The sequence below is a fragment of the Dendropsophus ebraccatus genome, chromosome 1 (assembly GCF_027789765.1).
Source record: "Dendropsophus ebraccatus isolate aDenEbr1 chromosome 1, aDenEbr1.pat, whole genome shotgun sequence".
Lineage (NCBI taxonomy): Eukaryota > Metazoa > Chordata > Amphibia > Anura > Hylidae > Dendropsophus > Dendropsophus ebraccatus.
In genome coordinates, this window is record NC_091454.1 from 134,804,976 (window position 1) to 134,831,722 (window position 26,747).

At 42.4% G+C, this 26,747-nt stretch overlaps 1 protein-coding gene across 2 annotated transcripts in view; it reads right to left on the minus strand.

Annotated features, from left to right (window-relative positions):
- Window positions 1-4,989: 4,989 nt before the first annotated feature.
- The window catches only part of CEP41 (centrosomal protein 41), a 28,973-nt gene continuing 7,215 nt past the window's right edge, over window positions 4,990-26,747 (minus strand). For both annotated transcript variants that reach the window (XM_069956243.1, XM_069956250.1), the window contains exons 2-11: window positions 24,430-24,493; window positions 20,397-20,444; window positions 18,263-18,324; window positions 16,777-16,852; window positions 13,043-13,196; window positions 11,121-11,290; window positions 9,849-9,916; window positions 8,372-8,486; window positions 6,506-6,724; window positions 4,990-5,169 (exon numbers count right to left, since the gene is read on the minus strand). In XM_069956243.1, the coding sequence (XP_069812344.1) occupies window positions 5,030-5,169; window positions 6,506-6,724; window positions 8,372-8,486; window positions 9,849-9,916; window positions 11,121-11,290; window positions 13,043-13,196; window positions 16,777-16,852; window positions 18,263-18,324; window positions 20,397-20,444; window positions 24,430-24,493 (1,116 nt within the window). In that variant the 3' untranslated portion in view covers window positions 4,990-5,029. The remainder of the gene's footprint in view (window positions 5,170-6,505; window positions 6,725-8,371; window positions 8,487-9,848; window positions 9,917-11,120; window positions 11,291-13,042; window positions 13,197-16,776; window positions 16,853-18,262; window positions 18,325-20,396; window positions 20,445-24,429; window positions 24,494-26,747) is intronic.

The following is a 26,747-nucleotide window of genomic DNA, read 5'->3' on the forward strand; positions in this document are numbered from 1 at the left end:
TAGAGCCCAGCATATACGGGAGAAAAGGACGGCACAACCTATCCACAAATCAAGGACAGAAAGGACAGTTTGGAAAAATTATTTTATATACGGTATATATGTCCCAACTGTGGGGAATGGTCTGCACTAGGTTACAGGCTGTTCAGGAATTTACAGCAACTGTGAGGAGGGAGGGAGTCTTGTTTGCCCTGTGCACAGTGTTTGTGTATAGGGAAGCTGCCAATCATGCTATAGATCACAGAGCTCTGCCTCCCACCATCTTGGTACCACATGCTGAGTGAGGGCCCTATTACACAGGACGATTAGCGTGCAAAACATCGTTAAATCGTTCAAATTTAAATGATAATCGTTCTGTGTAATTGCAGGCAACGATAGAAAAATCGTTCGTATGTCGTTGATATAGATCTAAACCTAAAATTATCGTTAATCGTTCGCTGTAATTCCACGTTCGTTCGCTCAAGTTCCGCATTTTTTCACTAATCGTTCAGTGTAATTATACATTGTTCATTGTTTTTCTGGAATCAGAAGGAATAAACGATCATAGTAACGATCGTAACTAACGATTATCATTCTGTGTAATATGGTGAACGATTTCAGGTTAACGATAAACAATCTCGTTTGCGATCATTTATCGTTAGTCGTTAAAAATCGCTCCGTGTAATAAGACCCTAACACAACTCAGGGGGTAGATACTTGCACCTGTAAAGTTCGAAAAATTATTATAGGTCAGCACTGGGCACAATAAGCAGTGTAAGCAATCTTAAAGGGGTAGTGCGGTCTAAGACATTTTTTCACTAAATAACACACATTACAACTTTATACAACATTGTAATGTGTGTTATTTAAACCCTTCCCCATGTTCCCTGCTGCGGACCCGAAAGTGTGATGCTGTATACTTAAGTTATCCCCTCCAGCACGTCATATGCTGCGATTGGCTGAGCATAACTGTGCTCAGCCAATCGCGGCACGAGGGACAGATGGAACAGTTCGGCCGGCCTGAAGATTACATCATTGTCCTAAGATGGCGGACGGGGGTCGACACAGATCAGGTGAGTATAGAGCACTACACCTCCGGGGGTAGCGTTGGTGGGGGGAAACACGGTGAAGGGGGCCATTCACTAACATAATATACATTACAGAGTCGTATAACTTTGTAATGTGTGTTATTTTGTGAATAATTGTTTAGCGCCGCACTACCCCTTTAAATAACACACACTAAAATGTTGTATAACTTTGTAATATGGTGTTATTTAGTAAACAAAAAATAATAAGACTGCTTTTATAATAGCCCCATAGGAGAGCTTAAAACGTTTTTGGCATTATTTTTTAACTTATGTCATGTCAACATTAAGGCAATGTTCACACCGTATTTCTGGTCAGCATTTTGCAACCAAAACCAGGAGTAGATAGAAAACACAGAAAGGATATACTCACACACACACTGTTGAAATTGAGTGGTTTGCCATCATTTAATAGCAAATAATTGCCATTATTTGCCATTAAATGTGTGAACATAGCCTTTCTGTGTTTTGAATCCACTACTGGTTTTGGTTGAAAAATACTGAGCAAAAATACTGTGTGGGAACATATCCATAAGAATGTATAGAGTGGGCTTGTGCATTAAGCCTGAGGCCTTATTCACATGTTCTGTAGTTGTTTCTGTAAGCCCAGATCCGCCATTACAGACAAATTAAGGTTCCATTGATTTCTATTGAGCTGCCCACACTGTGTGTAGTGTTACAGATCCCCAATCCACAATGGTATCCATGTGGTTTTATTTTTGTTTGCAGTTTGTAGTTTATAACACCTGCAAAAAAAATGTATCCGCAAAAAAACACAAATCCACCAAGAGACATTACAGGGTGAAACTGGAGTCTCCTAGCAACAGCTACTGGGGTATCCACCAAAAACAAATATACTGATACAGTCGATTTTTTGGTAGATTGAAGAGAATGGTTTGCATTTTGTACGGACCAGAAAAATATACTGAAAGTGTGAATAAGGCCTGACGGCTGCAGTCAGTGGACAGTATCAGCAGGGCCGTATTTACCACTAGGCACCCATGGTCCGGTGCCTAGAGCAGCACCTTGCAGGGAGCAGGGGAAAGAAACAACTTTTTTGTCTGGTGTTAAAAAGCTGTTAAAAACCATGAAAACCGCGATTCAGACAATGTACAAGTAGAGAAATGCATGAGGTCGAAACCAGGCTCCCATTTCTTCCTCAGGATTAGTGGCCATACATCTATTGGTTACCACATGCATGAGGCTCTGGTTTTAGCTGCATGTGGTGACGTACAGTAAATGTGGGAACGTGGCCTAAGACTGATCAGATATCCCTATGATATTCAGACACTAGAAAATCATAAAGCTAATTTGTGAGTGAAGATGGGGCGTCTTCAGCTCTAGTGCCTAGGGCGGCAGCAGCTGTTAATGCGGCCCTGAGTATCAGAGGTACCTACAATTCAATGTCATGGCAGCCTGGGTCTGATAAACGCCTCCATGGCTGCCCTAGCATACCTGATATTACAGTGTGCTATTGTTACAGCCCCAGTGTTTAAAAATATAAACAACTCTCCTTTTCCCAATTTTTAAATAAAACAAACTAAAGTCCATGAAAATAAACATTTGGTATCTCCACAAGGAGGAATGTCCACAGTTAAAAAAAAAAATCCCATACAGTACATAAATGAATATTGATCAAAAGGTTACATTGGTCCCTAAAATGACACAGTAAAACAAAGATGGCTGAAGATGGATGCAGCCCTAGGGCTGCCTGGGAAACATGGATACAGCCTATTGCATCCATGTTTTCCAGTCAGCCCTAATACTGGTGTGGCAGTATTATTACAGTCCATGGATTGTTAATATTATTCCTAGTATAGTATGATTTGCACAGTAATAGTACAGTAATATAATTACTGTACGGTGGTGAAAATTGGTCCCAGTATACTGCTATCACTTGATAACTATTTATGCACATTAGTGTATGTAAATATATGTGACATATGTCTTAGAGCCTGTGCCCCTGATCTTTTAGGACCCTAGCAATACCCTTAAAATGCAAGATAACAAAATTGCAGTTCTTTCCATATCGCCTAACCAAAAAAAAATTAATTTGACAGTGTTGTTGGCACAAATTATTTCAGTATTTGACGTTTACACAGGCAGATTTACAGTATCTGACAGATTTCTGAAGCCAAAACCAGAAACAGACTATAAACAGGGAACAGGTGATAAAGAAAAGACTGATTTCTCCTCTTTTCAGATCCATTCCTGGCTTTGGCTTCAAAAATCTGTCAGATAAATTTGTCTGTGTAAACGCACCATTAGGCTATGTTCACACTACGTAAAACTACGGCCGTAGTTCTCGCCGCAGAACTACAGCCGTAGTTTTGAGGGGTGGAACATAGCCTTTTTTTCAATGGGATCCTGGCCGGAGCGTACACACAAGGCATGCGCTCCGGCTGGGATCCCATGCGGCGCCGGAAAAAACTGACATGTCAGTTTTTTGCGTCCGGAACTCAGTGAATTCCGACTGCAGAAAGACCTGTCAGTTCACACAGTGAAGCAAGCGGCTCCGGATGCTAGCTTCACTGTGGGCTATGGGAAGCTCTGATGGGGGCGCACGCTGATGGGCCCGCATCAGAGCTCACGGAACGGCTGGGGGTCACGGGGTCACGGAACGGCTGGGTGTTCACGTTGTGTGAACATAGCCTTAGAGTAGCACATGTTCAGCGGCACTTTGCCAAGAGAAATAGCTTATTTTATCTTTTACTAATTTGTCAAATGTGCAAATAGCTGCACAATTCTACACAAAAAAGGAAAAAATAAAACAGTATATTGCAAGAAAACTCCTGTGAAGATGTATACACAAATTATATTTATTAAAATTCACTTCCAATTTGACGGAAGAAGGAGTGACGCGTTACAATCGTTCTCAGCCAAACGCACAAAATTTATGAAGTCTACAGTAAAATCAGAAAAATATAGGAAACATCGTCAATTAGATCCCAATTTGGATATATCTTAGGCTGGGTTTACATATATCCGGCGGTCCAAACAGTGCCATAACCGATGGCAGAAATGCGTAAGATGTCCTATGCTTTTTTTTTTTTTTTTTACAATGAACATCAAGGCTGTGCGTCAGAACACTGTAAGCAGCGTTCTGATGGCACTTAACACTCTGGATGCTTCAAACTGTTCAATTGAAATTAATGGGATCAGTTCAAAGATCCGTTTCCCTCCAGCGCTTTTCTCCTGCACCAGAGGGGAACGCTGCCAGATCGCCAGGTGACTGTAAACCTGGCCTTAGTTCTTCAGCACAATACCATTCTGGTCTCCAAGCTATCGTTCTGCAAGATTTTCCTAAATGTTAAACTGAAGGTCCAACACCATGCCCTATTATTTTTTACAGTAAAAAATAGATACAATAGAGGGTTAAAAGGTAAATCTTCCTTTGTTGCCTAGAACAACCAGAGGTCATCTATTATTTTACCAGTGCAGACAAAGTAATGGAAGCTTACTTCCTATTAGCTGCAATGTGCAACAAAGACAGTTTTTCTTTTTAACACTTCCTCAGTCACAATGTATGTATGTGCTATTCCCAAAAAAACAAATCATTAAAGATCCATTGTGTTTGCAGTTTGCCATCCTTTAAGACCACAGGTTATACAGACAGACATTTAGAGAGACAGTCAAAGAAACGATGAATATTAGTGTAGTGTTATGTACAAGAGCACAGGTAACCACAATCTCTAAACTTGGACAGTTCAGGAAGCTTTGGTGACCTGCTCTACAACCTAAAAGAAAGCAGCAACCATCTAGATATAAATAAAAACAATTTAAGTTAAGTGTTCTTTCTATACATTGATTTAAATAACCAGTAAACAGCATTCTATCTGTCTTGCATCCCTGCCAAGCAAACATTGTCAAGCTAGGAATACTGCTGGAGCATGAATAAGAACTGCTCTACTGGGCACAGACATGGGGATGAGTGAGAACAGTTGTTTATTACAGAGGCGGAACATAAATTATTTCCATGGCTTGGAGTGCGGACTGATGCTGCGAATAGATCGGGAACTGGTGGAACTGGCAGACGATGGGACTTGGCTATTTCTTGAGGTAGCTGTTTTTGACTCTGATCTTGCGGTGGATAATCTGCTAAAACGACCTAAAGGTAACAAAGAAATCAGTTTTTCAATCTATTCTGCAAGCAATATTTATTATATTCCACATTAAAGGGGTTATCCAGCTCTACAAAAACATGGTCTCTTTCTTCCAGAGACAGCACCACCCTTGTCTCCAGTTTGGGTGTAGGTTTTGCAACTCCATTCCATTGAAGTGAATGGAGCTTAAAAGAGGATGTACAATCAGGTACATCCGCTTTAATCTGACCCAGGAATAGAAAGGCGCCGTCACGGGGAAGCCGATGTCGCAGTCCGGAGCAAAAGCACTGGAGGCGGGCCGCCCCGCCCCCAGTGGGAGGGAATTCCCTCCCCTCTATGACGAAGCTTCATTAGAAACAATGGAGCCGCGTCATACAGGGGCTGGGGATTCCTCCCACTGGGGGCAGGCCAGCCCCAGCCCGAGACCCTTTGATAGAACGGCGCCGTACACGGGAACCGGGCGGCTGTTCAAAAAACGGAACGTGGCACCGGCTTCCCCGTGACGGCGCCGTTCTATCCCTGGGTCAGATTACAGAGGATATACCTGATGGTACATACTGTTTAAGTGCAAACCACACCTGAACAGGAGACAAGAGTGGTTCGGTCTCTGGAAAAAAGTGACCGTGTAGCGGTAGATTAACCCCTTTAAGGATTTTCAATAATACTACACCCTTCTAGCAGATTACTGAAAACAGCAGTTTTTTCTTTTCAATATATATTTTAGAAACTAAAAACAAAACACTCTATACAGAGCAGCAAAGCCCTGAACTAAAAGTCTTCCTGCAACATCTATCAGTATATGCTTACTGCCATAACCAGAAATTATTTCACTACGTTTAAGTAAAACACCCTAAGTAAGGCCTTAATTTTTTTTCTTTTAAATTATGCTGATAGTGGCGCAAAGCGAGCTGCCCGGGAATCTGCAGCAGGGTGAGACAAGTAAGCAACCCCAGCAGCATGGCCAATAAAAGCATTTTTGCCAGACAACCCCATTAAATTACACAGTGCAAAGTTAGACTAGTCTTTCTACAGATGAAAAAAGTCTAAACCACTGTGATAAATATTGTGCATTTGTAGTCTCTCCTCTTGTGGCCAGTGATTCGCTGAGTGGGCAGGTCCAACTCTTACCTTTCATCTCAGAAGCAGACAGAAGAGACAAGCATTACAAACCGTGAAGTGCAGCAATGGGATCTACAGCGGGGACTACAGGGGACTATGAGTAAGTAAGTAGAATTTTCTTTTTTCTTTACAAGCCCCAGCAATAGAAGAGTTTTATAACCAGAATACAGCTTTAGAAATCTCCCCCTACTATTGGTAGGGTGAGTAAGAATGAGTACTCACTGGCAGTGTCTGTTGGCACAAGCAATTTCTCTAGGTGTTGCTCGATTTTTTCCAAGTCCTCACCAGAAAATCGGCACTTGTTCTCTGCAGCTGTAGTAGGTTCTCTTGGAGTTGTGCGTTTGCGAGCAGATTTAGATTGGGTGGGCTGGGGTAGGCAGGTGACTGGGAATGAACCAGTTGTAAGACCATCCGGGAATTTCTGAGCTATGACTTTCAGACCTGTGCAAGAACCACTTGTGTTAAACCGGCCCAGAGCATGAACAACAGTTCATGAAACACCTTTCAAGAAACTTGAATTTTCAAGTTATTTAAAATTTTCAAGTTATTTAAAATTTTCAAGTTATTTTAAATTTTATTGACTAAACTATGCAATATGCAAAATATAGGATAATATTATTAGGGTCACCCGGCCTTATTACCAATTATTATTACCGGCCAATTTTTGTTTTTCTGCTTAAAGTTTTTCCTTCTCTCGTTCACAGGCCAATTGTTGAACAAATTAGTTTGAAAGAACACTCATTCCCGACAATGAGGGAATGTTCACACTGAGTAAAAGTGTACCACGGCGGAATCCCACCTGTCCCAGTGTCTCATAGCCCGTCTATGGGAGAGCGTGCGCTCCTCTGCAACTGCCGCTCTCCGCTCAAAGAAGTGACATGTCACTTCTACGAGCGGAGAGCTGCGGCAGCAGAGGAGCGCGCGCCCACTTATTCACTCATGGCGGAACACTGAGCACGGTGGGATTCCGCGGTGGAGAGATCCGCCGTATTTGCTCAGTGTGAACATAACCTAAAACAGCAAGCAATCAGCCAATGATTGAGGGAGTGCTCTGTCGGCCAATTGCATCTTTGTTGTGTCATTATTACGGGACACACACTGAGTCATCTAAAAAGGTGTTACCAAGGTGTTTTCATTGACAGAGGTGCACTTGTTAAGGGCACCCTTTTCGGATTGAGGTGAAAATTATGCATTAAGGCCGGGTTCACACTGCATTTTCGGTTCTGTTTAACCTTAACGTTAAAAAGAAAAAAAATGAATATGATAACAGATGGTGAACAGATGCCGCTATATGCCAAACAGTATGTTTTCCATTGATCTACATTATCTACAAAACATATCTTTTTTTAACATACACAATAGTGGTTGACCTGTTTTTTCTATATGTAAAACCATTTACCATGTAAAAAAACATTTCTGCACACAACAATACCAAATGTTTATTTTTTATAGCTCCGATTTATCTCTTTAAATGGAAACAGACAGCGTGGATATGCGTATATCCATGCTGACAGTTCCTCGCGGCCGATTATTTATTTTTATCAGTGTCTTCGACACTGTCAGCGCCTTTCCCACAAGGCCTCTGCGCGGCTTGCTCTCCAGCACCTGCCCGCCTGTGTCACGCCTCCATGACACTTTCAGCCCGCACATAAAATAATTTAAGGCGGTTCCAGATCAAAGAGCAACGCAGACAGTACGTACTCACTGCTCATGTGATCGACAATGGGAAACTGGCCTGGTCATCTCTTAAATGACCAGGCCTTAATATTTATAGTTCAGTTTAAGCCTGTCTGTGATGGACAGAAAGTGTCAGCCTATTATTAGTCTTAGTGGCCAAAATGAAAACTGCAAGATTTCAGGATTTATTTCTAATGTAAATATGAAATTGGAAAAATGCTTTAAAAATAAAAATACCAAAACTTTATTTAACTTTATTTAAATAAGTTAACTGATCACAATCCCTTAACAAGAACAATAGGTAATATGATGATATATCATTTAGACAATTAGTGTAGCTCTATTTACATAAGGTCTTATTATTAACATTTGTAATAAGGAGTGTGAACTAAAAATAAGTTATTTTCTTACCTCCAGAAAGCATAAATAAATTCTCAAACCCTCTTTCACACATCGTTGTTGCGGCTTGGCTGGCTATCCTCTCATCTTCATCATAGAGGATAATAATTTTACCATGGGCATTTTTCTTCAAGCGGTGGTTAAGTAGATACAGTAAAGGTGCTTATTAAACTAATGTCTTGTACTTTGGAGGCTGCAGCAGGAGAATAAGGATGACAATTCATCACCCCCTAGATTAGCGTCTCCCAACCAGGGTGCCGCGGCACACTGGTGTGCCGGGAGAACCCGCCAGGGGTGCCGCGGGATCCCGGTGGGAAATGTGCGCTGTCTTTATAAGCATCCCGAAAAGCTGCGGCCGCGCAGCTTCTCGGGATGCACAGATGACTTTGATGTTCCGCCCGCACTGTGAGCGGGCGGAACATCAAAGTGAGCATAATGTAGGAGAAGAAGTGTCAGCATCCTGCTCCTACATTCCCTCCCATAGGCTGCCGGCACTTCATGCCAGCAGCCTATGGGAGGCCGGGACGTGACCTCTCCGGCAGGCGCGATGTGACATCATCACGCCTGCCGGACATTATTAGTAAATGGGGGCACCTCTGGGGGCATTATTAGTTCATAGGGGGCACCTCTGGGGGCATTATTAGTATATGGGGGCATCTCTGGGGGCATTATCAGTTCATGGGGGGCACCTCTGGGGGCATTATCAGTTCATGGGGGGCACCTCTGGGGGCATTATCAGTTCATGGGGGGCACCTCTGGGGGCATTATCAGTTCATGGGGGGCACCTCTGGGGGCATTATCAGTTCATGGGGGGCACCTCTGGGGGAATTATCAGTTCATGGGGGGCACCTCTGGGGGAATTATCAGTTCATGGGGGGCACCTCTGGGGGAATTATCAGTTCATGGGGGGCACCTCTGGGGGAATTATCAGTTCATGGGGGGCACCTCTGGGGGAATTATCAGTTCATGGGGGGCACCTCTGGGGGAATTATCAGTTCATGGGGGGCACCTCTGGGGGAATTATCAGTTCATGGGGGGCACCTCTGGGGGAATTATCAGTTCATGGGGGGCACCTCTGGGGGCATTATTAGTTCATGGGGGGCACCTCTGGGGGCATTATTAGTATATGGGGGCACCTCTGGGGGCATTATTAGTATATGGGGGCACCGCTGGGGGCATTATTAGTATATGGGGGCACCGCTGGGGGCATTATTAGTATATGGGGGCACCGCTGGGGGCATTATTAGTATATGGGGGCACCGCTGGGGGCATTATTAGTTCATGGGGGCACCTCTGGGGGGCATTATTAGTTCATGGGGGCACCTCTGGGGGGCATTATTAGTTCATGGGGGCACCTCTGGGGGGCATTATTAGCTCATGGGGGCACCTCTGGGGGCATTATTAGCTCATGTTATAATTGTAACTGAATGTGTGAAATATAAAAATAGTGCAAACATATATTTGCAAGAGAGAATGGACAAAAGGATACAAAATTTAGAATTTCTTGTGTGAATGGATTCATTGTTCTGGAAAGCATTGCAGTAGGATAGTTGTAAGCTGCAAAGACAAAGAAAATTTTACAGTGCATTCACAAGATCACTATTATGCAACAAGCTTTACAGCACATGGTATTTTTTATAAAGGGGTGAAACATACAGTAATCAAGGCACATGGATTATTCATTAGGACTATTCAGGGAAAAATGCCGGTGACCATCTCCACCTTAAAGTTTTGGATGAATATTTTGCAATCAAATTGTTGCATTTTGCAGCCTTGTATCTTTTTAGACACATTGCACAGCTGTATCTGACAGCTGCAAGGCCATATCTTGCTTAAATAATATATCTGACCCTGCATTTTATATCTGATCTGCATTTTCGTTGGCTGATCATATCTTTTATACAGGCCTAAAAATTATTATCTGTCGGTAGCACATAGCCTTGTGTAAACATAGAATGTGCTACTGACAAAAGTAGTGAAGAGTTTCCTGAACAATCCAGTTATTATTTGTATGACCAGGATCTCTTTTTTTAAATTAACAGGCTTGGCTGGGGAAGGGGTGTATGAAAAGGCCTCAGGAGCTGAGCCCACACCATACACAACGGGTGTCTGCTGCTGTGTGCTGCTGATGACTGACACCAGTGATATTCTTACCTTCAGTGGCTATCAAGGGTCTGTGCTAATAGAATCTGGCTCAGCCAGACCCTCTTAGCAGAGCACAAATATTACTGATCCACACAATGAAACAGTAATAACAATCTAATGATTGCTTACAAAACCTTCCTGGGGTGCTTAAGTGTACAAAAAAAAAATTATTATTGTTCTGCGTCAATAATTGTCTTTACTCATAAAATATCATTTTATTGATTCTACACAAGTGAATGTTATAAACAAAAAAAAAAAAAAAAACTAAATGACAGAATTAGATTAAGTTATTTTGGTTATATCACACCATAGATAAAATTTGTCAATAATTTAGTAAAACATAACAAAAGCTATAAGCTATACCAACTGATAGTATATGTAAGTTTATGGAGCCTGATTGACTTCACATGCTGCAGCGCAGTCCTCTCCCTGCTCGTTCTCACAATCAGTACAGGTCTGAACACTCAGAGCCGAACCGATCAAAACTTTTGACATGTCTTTCAGACATATAAAAAGTTTTTTTTTTTTTATGAGGACAGTGACACTTCTAGATTTAATATAACAAAACAAAAATCAAATCAAATAACATCAAATGAGTGTATAGTTGTACACAGACCTCCAATAATATGGCACTGGTCGTAACAATCTCTGTCCCGAACATCAAGGAGAAGGAATGGGCAATCCGGGTATGGTTTTTCCAGGGATCCTGGGCTAGACTGAGGATCTTTTTTACTTGTCTTCCTAGGTTTATTATCCAGGTCTAATTCTCCAACTCCACTGATAACACTGTAAAATCAGCAAAATGACATCATTAATACACCTACTAAAGTGTAAATGGCAGGCAAAACTAGTTTTTTTTACATCACCCCAAAGTGGCATAAATAGTGGAAAAAAGAAAAAAGTTGCTAATTTTTGTTTAAACTGTGACTTTTGCAAAAAACTGCAGTGGTGTACAAGCATGTATTGCAATAATAGTCTCTACTAGGATTTCTAGTCCCACAGTGATAAGCGAGTAGTCAAAACATTACTTAAAAAAAAAAAAAAAATCATATTGATTCAAATGATTTGTTTTATTTATTTATTTTTAATTATGATAAAGCTAATTATAAATACAAAATGTTGTTTCCGTCCATTACGTCTAACTGTTTTCACCCCCATCTCTTCCAGTACTTTTACTACTCCCAATTTCCCCTAGCTCATCATTTAACCACAGTGGGGCAAACTCCATTATTCCCTAATTATTTAGTGCTTTTTTTCACCCAGTCCCACGTTCTGACTAAGGTCTTTACCATTATCAATTTGTTCCAAACTTTATTCCCCAAAGCTCCTGTCTCCAGAATTTGAAAGATGTCCCAGGTTCCATTACTGATGCTTTTACTCAAATACAAAAAAACCTATCCTGCTTCCACCTAGCCAACCAATATATTTGAGAAGCATAATAATATCTTTCCATATCTGGGAACCTCAGTCCACCTCTTGTCATTGGGATAAATAAATTCTCTAGCTTTGTTCTTACTCTTTTCCGTCCCCATAAACATAAAAAGTTGGGATGCTTTAAAAGTAGAATATAAGATAGGAGGAAAGACATTGGTTCTCTTATGTTAGATGTAGAAAAGCGTTAGTTGTAAGTCAGAATAATAGTAATCTGCAAGTATGTAGCCCCAGCCCACTAGTTGAAAAATTAAGGGGCAGGACAATCAAAAAGAAAGAGATTACAACAATATACTCGCACCTTCTAAAGGAAAAACAGATTGGGATAAAAAGCAAGGAAAAATGGGAGGGAGTATTAGGGGAAATAGATGAGAGTAGGTGGGAGAAAGTGCTAAGTATTAAGGAAGTCTCAAGTGTGGGTAATCATAGAATTATTTAATTTAATACATCATTTATATTACACCCAATATTATTTATATTATATTACACCAATGATCCTTTGTAGAATAGGGAAGCGAAAGGATGGAAAGTGTCCGAGATGTAGCTGTGGGGAGGCGGATTTTGCACATATGCTTTGGACATGTAGTTCTTTGCAAGAGTATTGGGGGAGAGTGCACAAAAGAATTGAAGGAAAGAGTAAGGTAAATTTGAGCTGAACCCAGTCACAGCTTTGCTGGGAGACACTACTAACATCATCCCGAGAAAAAGGAAACTGTACAAAAAATGTTTTTCTATGCTAGACTTGTTATAACTAAACAATGGATGGCTCCCGTGATTTCAAGTTGTGAAAAATGGGAAATATGTTATAAAAAGTATGAGGGAGCAGGGAATTAGAGGTGAGGGGTTGAGGCGTTTTTTTTTTCTCTCTCTCTCAGGGCAGACCAGGGGGTGGGGGGGTGGAGGGGTATTTGGGGATTTTTTTTTTGTATGGTGGTTATTTTTGTAATACTTGTTTGTATATGAAAAATTGCTATGATGTAGTAATGATGTTATTTTGTATGGGAAAACCGAAAAATAAATAAAAAGATATTAAATATAAAAAAGAATTATAAATACAAAATAAATACATTTTATTAAATGTTACAGTATTCCACAAGCATTGCTCACCTCTGCAGGGTAGATCGGGCAGAATTAACAGACTCTCCTCCTCCTATGGTGTCAATAAGTTGGATTGGACTTAAAGGAACATCAACGGGACTTCCTTTTCCATTTGTCCGGTCACTAGCAAGCTCACCATCATCTGACATGACAGAATTGCTCTCTACAGAAAGATAAAAAAAAAAAAAAAGTTCTAAATATAAATATTTAAATATAAAAAGTATAGCATAGTATCAAAGCAGGATGTCTGGAGACCCAGAGGTTGTGCTGATATGGTTCCCTGCAGTACAGCATAGAGGTACTGCGCAGCCCCCGAAGCATACAAGCAGAGGCTGCAGCAGCAGATTTATAAAAAGTTGAAAAAGAAGTGTTATTCTGCCACACAAAGCAGGGGAGGGGCGGCAATTAGTCATCTGGGCAGGGAGCCGCCCGGGACTAGTCACGGCCCTCTGCTTGTCAGTGCGTAAATGATTGACAGATAGAGAGTTCACTAACAGTCTCTCTGCCTGTCAATCATTTATGCCATGACAGGCAGAGGGTCGTGACTAGTCACGGGTGGCTTCTGCCCAGACGACTAGTTGCAGTCCCTCCCCTGCCTCACCCGACATAATAAAACTTCTAAAATGCAGCTGGTATGCTTTGGGCACTGCACAGTAGATCTATACTGTGCTGCTGGGAACCATATCGGCACAATCGTGCTGATTGGTTCCCTTTAAAAAGGCACTGCAGTAAAGGAGAAATAAAAGCTGACATTTGATTGGTTGCTATAAACTACAGCTTATTTTTATCCTGTAGTAGTTTTAATAATTCACTGATAAAAAAAACTGCAGGTTACCTCTCCTCACATCTGTAGCCAGTTAAGTTTGACTGATATGTCTAGTTACACTTGTCTTTCCACCTAGCAGAAAATTTATTACTAGCGACTTTTCTTAAAAGGTCACTGATGCTAGAGCAGATCCACTCCAGTCTGGACCACACTCAAATGGCTACCTCTGTTAGTTACTAACATTCATTAGCTTCTCAGGGGACCTAAATTTATGAAGGTCTATGTGCCTTGATAAATTTGCCACACAGCATGCACGCACATACATGCAAGGACCTCATATACGCATTAATACATTAACACCTCCAAATGAAAAATCCACGGTCCTTACATAATACTGTACACTTATGCATAAAACAAAACACAATCTTGGCTCCAAAACAGAATAACCTCTAAATCACTAGGTTCGATGTCTCATAACCAAGGTTCTATTATCAGAAAGTTGTATTCAGAAGCCATATTGTTGCCCTGGTACACAGTTCTTTCATTAGCTCTAGATTTCAGGGTATAAGATATTGTTCAGTTGGTTAGTGTTCTTTTACCCCTCCATTCCTTGATACCCCAAGTGGATCCTACTTGTTGGTGGTGTGGTTTCATAGATGGATTTTTTTTTCTTTTTACACATATTTTGGTCCTGTCACCTACAGTCTACTTTGTGGTCCGCAGTCAACAATGTCATCCTGAGTGTCATGAGTCTTTTCATTCATATGGGCCCGGTTCTCTTCCTACTTCATCACTGACATTTCTACTTATGCCTATAACAACTTACTGTTACACTTTCTGGCAATGACAGCCAGAGCATACACCCCCCTCATGAAAGCCAGAGCATGGAAACAGACAGGCCCTCCATCGACAACCCTTTAGGTTCACCAAATTAATGATCTTATGCACTGGGAAGATATGACAGCTAGTGTACAAGATACCCATGAGCCTTTCTATAAGACCTGGTTCACACGGATGGAGTTCCAATAGACTGTAACTTATAGAGATATTCTACACTCCTCTTAATCCCCGTCTTGGGGTAATTATGTTAGTAGGGGCAATTTCCCACTGCGTTGACCCCTCAACACCTAATTCACCCACGCATACATTATTTTTCTTAGTCTTCTTCATTTACTTTTTTTCTGCTTTCTCTGCCCTACATTTTCCTTCCCTATGTGTTTTTCTTCCTATTTCCTCGTAGTCTTGTCGCTGTTGCTGGTTGCACACCTTATAACTTTCTGCTTTCAGCACTAAATTATAAAAATGCATTGATAGGGGCCACGGTTGGCCGGCTCCTTCTTTGGTTTGTATTATTTGGCCAGACAGTGGTTTAAACTGTATTGTTATTATATTTGGTATTTGTCACATTTGTGCTGCTATTGCAGTTAGAGATGAGCGAACCTCGAGCATGCTGGAGTCCATCCGAACCCGAACTTTCGGCATTTGATTAGCGGGGGCTGCTGAAGTTGGATAAAGCCCTAAGGCTATGTGGAAAACATGGATATAGTCATTGGCTGTATCAATGTTTTCCAGACAACCTTAGAGCTTTATCCAAGTTCAGCAGGCGCCACTAATCAAATGCCGATCGTTCGGGTGGACTCGAACCCGAACCCGGTTCGCTCATCTCTAATTGCAGTGAATCATCGCCCAGCCATTGCAGGACCTGCAATGCCCCAACACCAGAAGCGGCTGCATAGTGGGCCCAAAGCAATAAGATACTGGTGGTGGCAGGGAGTCAGGTGTATTTTATTATTTTCATTCCCCCCCCCCCCCTCCCCAGGCATAGATGAAAACAGTCCCCTGCCTGGAAAAAAAAAAACCTTTAAAGTCTATAGGGGAGATTTATTAAAGCGGCACTATCAGCAGGTTCTGCAGAGAGAACCTGCTGATATGCCACAAAAGCCCTTTACCTTAGGAGTTGATAGCTGTTAGGAACGCTCTTCTGCACCGCAGCATTCTTTATAAATTCGCTAATTGCCCCTATGCAAATATGGAGCTTAAGAGCATTTGGGGCGTCGCCTGGGTCTGGGAGCAACACTCCACCCTGCCCAGTCCGCCCGAACTGTACCGCCCCCCGCCCCCTCCAGTCCAGTTCACCCAGCACAGACAGCATCCCCCCCCGTCCCGCTCAGCCCGCCCTCTCCCATGCCGTATGACAGCTGATCAGGACCCCAGGACAGTAGGGTGCTCACTGCTACAGTTTGCAGATAGCAGGACTGTGATCGGTGCTGGGAGCCTGGGTTGAGCTGGATGGTAAAGCTCAGCCCAGGCTCCCAGCGCCGATCGCGTTCTTGCTATTTGCAAACTATAGCAGTGAGCAGTCTACTGTCCTTGGGTCCTGATCAGCATTCAAGCCCCAGAAGAGTGACCCCCACACTTTCCCGGGCTGGAAGGGGGTGAGCCGAGCTGGTGGGACAGTTCTCTGGGCAGAACCTGCGGATAGTGCCGCTTTAAAGGGTGTAAAATATAAACTGGTGTAAAACTACCCACAGCAACCAATCACAGCTCCTCTTTCATTTTACCAAAGCTGAACTGAAATTGGTTGCTGTGGGAAGTTTACACCAGGGTATACTTTAAACCCTTTGAAAAATCTCCCCCTATATTAAAATTTGATATATCAAAAGTTTTGATCAATGTAGTTCCAGGTTCCTTTAAATTAAATGAACTATAAGAAATAATGTGATTTAATGATTTTTAGCAAATCATGAGGAACTTGAATTTGTGGCCATAAAAAGACCTTCAGTGGAAAACAGAAAATATTTTCATAATAAAACTGCTTTTAAATAAATACCAGTAAGCCAGAACCCAGTAATGGAAACTGAGAACACATTGGGAGGGGACAATAGCTTCAGAGTCTATTTCTTGCCATCTGTCAGCATGCCATTCAGAGAATAAGGTGACTGATATTTAATACTTAAATCACTGAAATATTCATTACCTTCCAGTCTCAGTAGCTCCTCACTTGTAATGTCAGCTGTCTCATTCTCATCAGATACAGATGCCACTTGAAGTACCTAAATATAATAAAATATCTTTATTCTCTCCTCCCCACAAAACCCTAAAATTCTAAAACATTATTAGAAGGTACCTATCATTCCCCTCCCGCGGCAGGACACCCTCTCTAAACTCCATCACTTATCAAGTCCGCTCCTAAAGTAAGCGGTGAATGAAACAGCTGGAAGCATTGTAGACTTGCATTCTAATCTCTTATTATTCATTTAAATTATGCCTACTAAAAACAAAAAAAATTATTCTAACCATGGATGGCAAGTCCAGTTCACCTAATCGAATTTTATATTAATTTAAAATGTGTATTCCTACCTCAACTAACATAGTTATACTTGTAGGACTTTTCAAGTATAACATTTTCGTAAACACATTCATTTAGCAAACTTGTCTCCTCCTGATATAGTCGTCTTTCCATCCTATTGTTGACAGTTTATAAGCTAGGTTACAGACCACCACTAAAAGCAATGCTCAGACTAATATATTTTGATGAAGTATAGCATTTTTGCTAACTTAAAGTGTAGTTATTAAAAAAAAAAAAAGATCTGACATGCCATAGCGACAGAAGTCAGAAGTGTGTATCGGTGGGGGTCCGGATGCTGAGACCCCCGCTGATTGCTAGAATGAAGGGGCATGTCTGATGACTTGTCAAAAGTTATTTTTAATGATTAGTACTCTTTAAAGGCTATGTTCACACAACGTACATTTTATGACAAAAACGGACATTTTAATTGAATAAAAATTGTTTAGCCTAAATATGTAATTGGGCTGTACTATTACCACTGCTGATAAAATGTGCGGTAATAAGATTCTAAGGTTCCCATGCTGACTCTTTCAGAGTTAGACATAAAAATTCACTGACAATGCCAAAACCAGGACATTATTAATTGCAGCTGCTAAAGTTGAGACATGATAAAAAGTTCAATTTTGTCACAGTGTCATGGGGTCCCCACACAAATCTATAGGATCTTTCCAGAGGTTTCACCAGTTCATTGAAAGAATTGCAGGGAGGAGGGCTCTCTTATTACATACGTTCTGGAACTGTCCTAAACTGACGCCCTACTGGAGAGAGGTGTGGCATTTGTCCTCTACCTTTATGTAATATCCAGTGCCTTTTACTCCAGTGTTCTCTCTCCTTCACATCTCTGATATCCCCCTTAAAACCTATCGCCACTCTGTACTCGGTCATCTGGTCAATGCTGCACGTTACTACATACCTGCCCCTTAGAGTTGCGCGCCCCCCCCCCCCCCCCCCCATCTCTATTTTGTAGCGCAGGGTGGAAGACATCAAACGTATAGAGGATCTCACTGAGCGTTCTTTCCCCTTCTCCACTTTTTCATCTCCTGTTTGGGCTGTGGCCCTTTTGGTTACCGCACTTTAAGACGTCACGTGTTACACATCACTGTTGATCACTCACCAGCTGGGCAAAGGTAGTAACTTTAATCCGTTTGAAAAGTTCATCTTTTTTATATCTGTAATCTGAGGAGGAACAAGAAAATCTTTATGAACTTTTCACAATTAATATTAACAATAAAACAAACTACGGTATTGACTGCCTGTAAAAGTTGCTCAGACCTTAAACATTTGATAAAGGATAAAGATAAAGGAATAAAGACTTTAAGGAAAGGGTAAAGAGCACTACATACTTACTTACTGTATCACTACATGGAACACTGTCAGCAATTTCACACACAACCTGGCAGTTTACCTGTGAAAGCAGTTAACCCCTCCATCCAAATCTCTTCTTATAGTAGTGATCGTTTTAGGAAGAGAAAGTGGCCATTTTCATTGGCACCAACTTTATATCCCAAAATAATGCACAGGTACTTCAGCAGCAAGTACAACATGTTTCATCCCTAGATCCCATAGATGTAACACAGAGGAAAAATGCCACTTTTTCTACTAGATACATCACTACATTAGCATATAGGTCCTATAGAAAGGTTTCTGAAGCCAGCAGAGTTGCTTACAGCTTGACATCCCCACTTACTGTGTGCCTACTAGAAAGCAAAACAGGCAAAGTAAGAATACATTTGTTTGGCCTATGTCCATAGGTAATAAGTTAATACCCTATATGTCTCAAATTCTGTTAATAAAAAAAAAATTCCATGTGTCAAAGTGGGATCTAGGAAGCCAAGATACGAGGAATTGAGAAGCATTGTTGGCTCAATAACACAGCACAGAAATTATGTACAGGTAAGAGACCTTTTTTTGTCAGTATACTCTTCATATCTCAGCAGCTTCCTATGGCTCTTTGAGTCTAGTGCTGGATGGAGACAAATCAGTAACAGATAGCGGTCACACAGAGGTTTTGTATAAGTGTATGTTGCTAAATAGCAATTTTAGAGAGATATCTACCATAGAAATTGCAAATGCCTGTGTAACATATAGCCTATTAGGGCGGTGTACCAAAAGTAATTGGACAATAAAAGGGGAACTACAGAACTAAACAAACGTGGCCTTAAATTTATAAGAAAAGGAATTCTCCACCTATGTAGGTGGTGAGAATAATAACAGAAATTTGGATCTACAACCAATGTGGTCTAGTTTGTTTAGTCTATAAAGTGATAGAGAAAGACTTATAAACACACACCTGACAAGTAATCTCTCAGCTACACAGCACTTTCATTCTGTAAGACCGTGAGCTTTCTAGGGCCAATCTACACAGACATGCCAAGTAACATACTAAGTAAGTAGAACTGTAATGGTCCAGTAATTTAGAAGCAGAACCCCATTACCTGGTTCTGTCTGGCCAGAAGCATCATCGGAGCTTTGCGACATTATGGATGGTGTAAATATTCCAGTGTGTAGTTTTGGTCTGAACGCTCAGCTGACTGAACAGGACTGTGAACCTGTCCGGAATGGTCCATCTCGTCCTACATTCCCTCATTATGCCATGCCCAGAGACAGTCCTAACCATTGTGCTGGCTTTTATCAGATTTGTATACTTTCAGACATCATATTCTCTCAGTTGTTCTCATAAGACAGAATTACTGTACCAAGGGTTTGATTTCACATGGATAGAAGGTACCCTTACTAGGTGGCACAAAAGTACCTATTCTAGTAAGCCCAGGCTGTATATATTATACAGCACATGGAATAGACAAAGATCTGTGTGTGCTTCAGACTCTGCTAAACAAGAGGATAAAAATAAAGAGAAATCCGATGAGCACTGAGGGAACTGGATTCTGGACGGCAACAAAACCGTGTTTGTGAGGCCGCTACTGTGAGAAGAATGCAGCAGGGAAATGGAGAAAATGTAGCCAAATATTGTAATAAAAGTGTGTTATAAAGTAGCGAGGTCTCATGAGCCTCATAGACGATAACATTACATTTTCTTATATGATAATTGTGAAGAACACAACCACATCAACCTATTACGGTCTAGGTACCAGATATAAAGAAGCAAAATGAACAGGACATATAATATCCTGGATTCTTACAAAAAGGATATGGAGAATACCTATAGTACTGTGGTTACCAGCAGGTATACTCCATGTATACTGTCTAAAAACAATATCACTTCTATCTAAAGACTGATTTCTACTTACTTCTCTTGATCTCTTCTATCCTTTCCAAATACTTGGTCATGCTGTTACCTGGGGAGAAAGACACAATACTTCTAAATGTCCCCTCATACAAGAGGTTTCCATACATCAGTAGATCATTACAAGTATATGGTCACTGGCCTTTTCTACTTGATCAATGTGGCACAAGCACGCTAGGCTTAAAAAAAAAAAAAATGTCCTTCCATTTCAAAATACATTCTAGTACAAACTACAAATTACATAATAAATTGTGGTTCACACCAATATGGAGAAGGGGACACACACCGATCGTGAGTTCTGTGTGTTGGTTTACTTTTTACTATCCACGTTCCAAGCAAAAATCACTGTGCACAAAACTATCTTTTAGCATTTCGGTCTGAATACACCTCATTAAGCTATGACAGATGGAGAAGGTGTCATGAATAAAGGACCAGGAGCATATGGTATAAAGTAGCCATGCAAGCAAAAGCATAAAAGCCAGGAGACTGGGACCGAGCACGTCATCCTCTGGCATTCATCCTTACAAGTACGGCTGCTTTTCCCCATATAAACTAGAGATGAGTGAACCTCTTTGGCCACCGGTAATTAAACATTACGCACTCAGGTTCATGAAGATTATTCAGCCTGAAGCGTTACTGAAAACGTTTTGTGCACAGTGATGTGTGCGTGGGACATTAATAATAATCATCATAAGTAAGTCCATATACAAAGTTTACAGTTAGTGTGCCACTGCCAACTCTTTCCTATGTACGGCAGTAGGGCATACCACACTGGTTTTGCACCCATATCCTATAACTGTAGATATGCTGCCTGAAACAATTACAAAGTTTACATGAAATAAATATTACCCTAATATCCAACTGAAATACTCCTTTAATAACACCCTAGTTTTACTTTAAGGGTACAAACCCACACACCGTATACACAGCAAATACGCAGCAAAAACGCAGCAGATTTGAAGCAGATTTGAGGCTGTGTTCAGTTATTTAGATCTAATCTGCTGCGTATTTGTTGCGTATTTGCTGCGTATCGCAGCAGTAAATAAGCTGCGTATACGGTGTGTGGGTTTGTACCCTAAAGCATTTATTTGCAGTAAAGATTTTAATGTGCTACACTGGCCTATTAGAAAATACAGGCTTTATAAAAGGTCATACTTTGTTACAAGGCACGCGACTGGAAAAAAAACTTCAGGATGGGAACAAGTGTTTCCTTTGTTTTATTCCTGAGTCGTGGGTGGAACTGAGGGGTTTTGTGATTTGTGAAGGCAATAGGTAGAGAACACGGGACTGTAAGATGACCTGAGATAATAAGAGAAGAGCACCTTTATTGATCACTCAGGCATACCCTGCTAATGGGCTGTGTGGTGAAACACTGCAACAGTAACCATTGCTTTCAAGCCTCATCTCCAATGAATCCACACAAAGCCAAAAGGCCTTACCTGGCCGGATGCCTAAGTAATACTTGTTTGTTGTTCCAATGCAGAATATGTCTAAAAGTAAACTACACACATATGACAGGGCTCCAGACTAAAAAATTTACCTAGGAGCCATTGGCTCCTAACCTGAAAAATTTAGGCGCCAAATAGAATATTTGGTCGCCAACATTTTAAAACATGTAAAATTAATGTTATGTTAAATGGGACTTACTGTGTGCAGAGGCCACGGCAGCATCCTCCTTTAGATTCTTTCTTTTCTTAGTTTGAAAACGTTCAACATGGAAACTTGCGACTTGACAACCATATACCCCCCTGCTGCCGGTGTGTTCCCTCAGCCAGCTGCCATCTTACCGGCAATGATCTACTATAATATATATATATATATATATATATATATATATATATATATATATATATATAGCTAGCCCCCGGCAGCCAATGACATATAGCCCCTGTGGCAATGTATATGGGAAGTGGTACTGTGCAGTGTATATACATACAGACACTGAGGGAAGTGGTACTGTGCAGTGTATATACATACAGACACTGAGGGAAGTGGTACTGTGCAGTGTATATACATACAGACACTGAGGGAAGTGGTACTGTGCAGTGTATATACATACAGACACTGAGGGAAGTGGTACTGTGCAGTGTATATACATACAGACACTGAGGGAAGTGGTACTGTGCAGTGTATATACATACAGACACTGAGGGAAGTGGTACTGTGCAGTGTATATACATACAGACACTGAGGGAAGTGGTACTGTGCAGTGTATATACATACAGACACTGAGGGAAGTGGTACTGTGCAGTGTATATACATACAGACACTGAGGGAAGTGGTACTGTGCAGTGTATATACATACAGACACTGAGGGAAGTGGTACTGTGCAGTGTATATACATACAGACACTGAGGGAAGTGGTACTGTGCAGTGTATATACATACAGACACTGAGGGAAGTGGTACTGTGCAGTGTATATACATACAGACACTGAGGGAAGTGGTACTGTGCAGTGTATATACATACAGACACTGAGGGAAGTGGTACTGTGCAGTGTATATACATACAGACACTGAGGGAAGTGGTACTGTGCAGTGTATATACATACAGACACTGAGGGAAGTGGTACTGTGCAGTGTATATACATACAGACACTGAGGGAAGTGGTACTGTGCAGTGTATATACATACAGACACTGAGGGAAGTGGTACTGTGCAGTCTATACATACCCCCCCCCCCCTCGCACCCCACACGCACTGACTACTGCACCTGGCCGCCATCACAACAGACACACTACCAATCCCCCGCCCAGGCCGCGGTCCCCCCACACACATTACTGGCCGGCCGCCACCCCTGCCGTCCCTCCGGTTGTACTCACCCACTATCTAAGCTTGGTGCCGCTGGGGTGAACTTGAAGAACCGCCGGGTGAGGAGAGGCGGGAGAGAGGCGCTGGAGGAGTGTGGCGCCTCTGCGGCCGTCCGTCCAATGAATGACGGACGTGCTGGATGACGTCACTGGAGAAGTGTGTCCCCGTACACGTCATCCAGCACGTCCGTCATTCATTGGACGGACGGCCGCAGAGGCGCCACGTGATTCGGCGCAGCGTGCGGAAGTCCTTAAAGAGACAGCACGCCGCCGGGGCCAGTCGCAAATGGCGCCCAGATTAATAAATCTGGGCGCAATTTGCAAGATGTCAGTCGCATTGGCGACCATTTTGGTCGCCATCTGGAGCCCTGTATGACCTTCAAGCATATCAAATCAATACCAGTATATGAAGAATAGTGTCCTTTTATGACTAAAAGCTTTGAAATACATAAAAAAAACTACAATGAAATATATTGATGCCATTCATATAGTAGTACATAAAGTAGTGCAGCCTTTTATCTCACATTTATGACCTCAGATTTAATAGTTATCATGTCAAGCAATTTTCCACCATCTATAGTGGTGTTCAGTGCAGTCTTGCATTTCTACTCCCATACCAACTTGCAAACCCAGTGCAATGAGTAACCCCTTCTTCCCCCATACACCATCTCTAGTAGGTGTACTGAGATGGCACAGTGCAAGCCTCTTCAGTGCACTTTTACCAACACTATGTCATGGCATAGCAGAGAGGAGCATGTGATATGTTGTACTGTGATTGGGTAGAGAAGTCAGTAAAAGGAAGAACCTGTGTCTGTACTACTGGTAAACAGCTAAACTCTTGGGGTAATATGTCACAGGGACATATCAAAACTTTTAAATGGTGGGAGTCTCCTTGCATAGACCCCCACCAATCAGGAGAATGAGCTGGTAGAAATGTGGGGTAGCGCATTTCACTTTCTGTCTTGCAGCAATCTTTATCTAGCCAGCTGTATATAAATCTATGGTCAATTATATGTTTATGGGGCTGCCGGAACGGAGATGATTGACCTGCTAGCTGCCGTGCCCTGCTCCCCGCTAGTTCCCCTGATCGGTGGGGGATCCCAGCAGTGAGACCCCCACCAATCAGCAAAACAAGCAGGGGTGTGCACTTTCATGCTGTTAGTCATCTCCACTACTCTACAGGTCCTACAGTTTATATTACTTTTCTCTACATTGGGGGTACACTGACCTGTATCGAGCCTTGTTTTTACGTGCTGGTACTTTGGATTCTGAGGGATTCTTTTCTTAAGAACCTGAAATAAAAGTATTAACCATAAAAAAAATTGAACATGGAAAAAAAATTATAATTTATGAAGCTGAAAGTAATAAAACCCAATCTGTTTTGTGCAGTTGTATGTGCCAACGTCCATTTCTACCGTTTTTCTGTACACTGGCAATTTAGTAACAAACAGGCTGAAGACTTAGTGCAACATATACCGGTATAGATACATGTATGGTACAATCGGCACATAACCATGTGCTTGTGGTAATAATAATTGTCGGATCCATCACATCTCTATATGTCCATCCACAGCACCACTCCTTCTTGTAAGTAATAATATATTCAGTTCTTCAGCATATTAGGTTCTTGATCAGGCCGTAAACGGTTCTAGGCAATATCTGCCATTTGTGCTCGGCAGCTTTAAAGGGGTAGTGCGGTGTAAAACATTTTTTCACTTAATAAAAGTTATACAACATTGTAATGTGTGTTATTTAAGTGAATGGCCCCCTTCCCCATGTTTCCCCCCCAGAAGTGGACCCGGAAGTGTGATACAGTATACTCATGGAATCACTGTTGACCCGGCCGCCATCTGAAACTAGTTCTGGCAGCTGACAGATTGGAGGCAGAGCACAATACAGGAAAGCATGCTAAGAAGTTCTTCCAGAAATGCAAAACCTTCTCCATTTCTCACAGCAGCAGATCCACTCTTTTGTACGGCCCTACAGATACTCTGCCTGATACCTTAAAGCAGGGGTGGGGAACCTCCGGCCCGCGGGCCGCATCCGACCCCTGAGACTTCCCGATGCGGCCCGCGGCCCGCAGCTCCCCTGTGATGCGCGCCTCTCTGGAGGAGGAAGAAGCCAGCATACACAGCATCCTCCGGTGTCTGTGACAGCTGCCGGATACAGGAGGATGCTGTCTATGCCGGCTTCTTCCCCACTAGAGCGGCGCGTGTCTTCAGTCTCCTGCGGGCCGCGTGATGACGTCATTTCAGCGCGCGCCGCCTGCAGGAGAAGACCGGCACAGAGGACCTGGGACAGAAGAGGACCTGGACAGCGTGGGAACGGAGGAAAGGTGAGAGGGATGTTTATTTTTTTTTTATTTGGGGGTTAACTAGGCTGCCAGGGACAAGACTGATGGGGGTGATAACTAGGCTACCAGGGACAAGACTGATGGGGGTGATAACTAGGCTGCCAGGGACAAGACCGATGGGGGTGATAACTAGGCTGCCAGGGACAAGACTGATGGGGGTGATAACTAGGCTACCAGAGACATGTCTGATGGGGGTGATAACTAGGCTACCAGAGACATGTCTGATGGGGGTGATAACTAGGCTACCAGAGACATGTCTGATGGGGGTGATAACTAGGCTACCAGGGAAATGCCTGATGGGGGGGATAACTAGGCTACCAGGGACATGCCTGATGGGGGTGATAACTAGGCTACAAGGGACATGCCTGATAGGGGTGATAACTAGGCTACCAGGGACATGCCTGATGGAGGGATAACTAGGCTACCAGGGACATGCCTGATGGGGGGATAACTAGACTACCACAGACATGCCTGATGGGGGGGATAACTAGGCTACCAGGGACATGCCTGATGGGGGTGATAACTAGGCTACCAGGGACATGCCCGAAGGGGGTGATAACTAGGCTACCAGGGACATGCCTGATGGGGGTTAACTAGGCTACCAGAGACATGCCTGATGGGGGGGATAACTAGGCTACCAGAGACATGCCTGATGGGGGTGATAACTAGGCTACCAGGGACATGCCTGATGGGGGGGATAACTAGGCTATCAGGGACATGCCTGATGGGGGTGATAACTAGGCTATCAGGGACATGCCTGATGGGGGTTAACTAGGCTACCAGAGGCATCACTGGGGGGGTTAACTAGGCTACCAGGGACATGACTTGGGGGTTAACTAGACTACAAGGGGCATCACTGGGGGTTAACTAAAATAGCAGGGGCACTGGGGGAACAATACTGTGCCTTGCCCCGGGTGCTGCAAACCCACGCTACTAACTGCTGCGCACAGTATGCGGCCCTCGAATGATTTTATTAATGCCCGACCGGCCCTCGACATGGAAAAGGTTCCCCACCCCTGCCTTAAAGAGTAACTGTCATGTTTTTTTTTTATTGCAGAAATCAGTAGTATAAGCGATTTTAAGAAACTCTGTAATAGGTTTCATCAGCCAAAAAAGCCTCCTTCTGTACTCAAGAAGCAATCTCCCAGCCTCCCCCCTGACTTCTTATCTGTGCATTATCAGGCAAACACGTC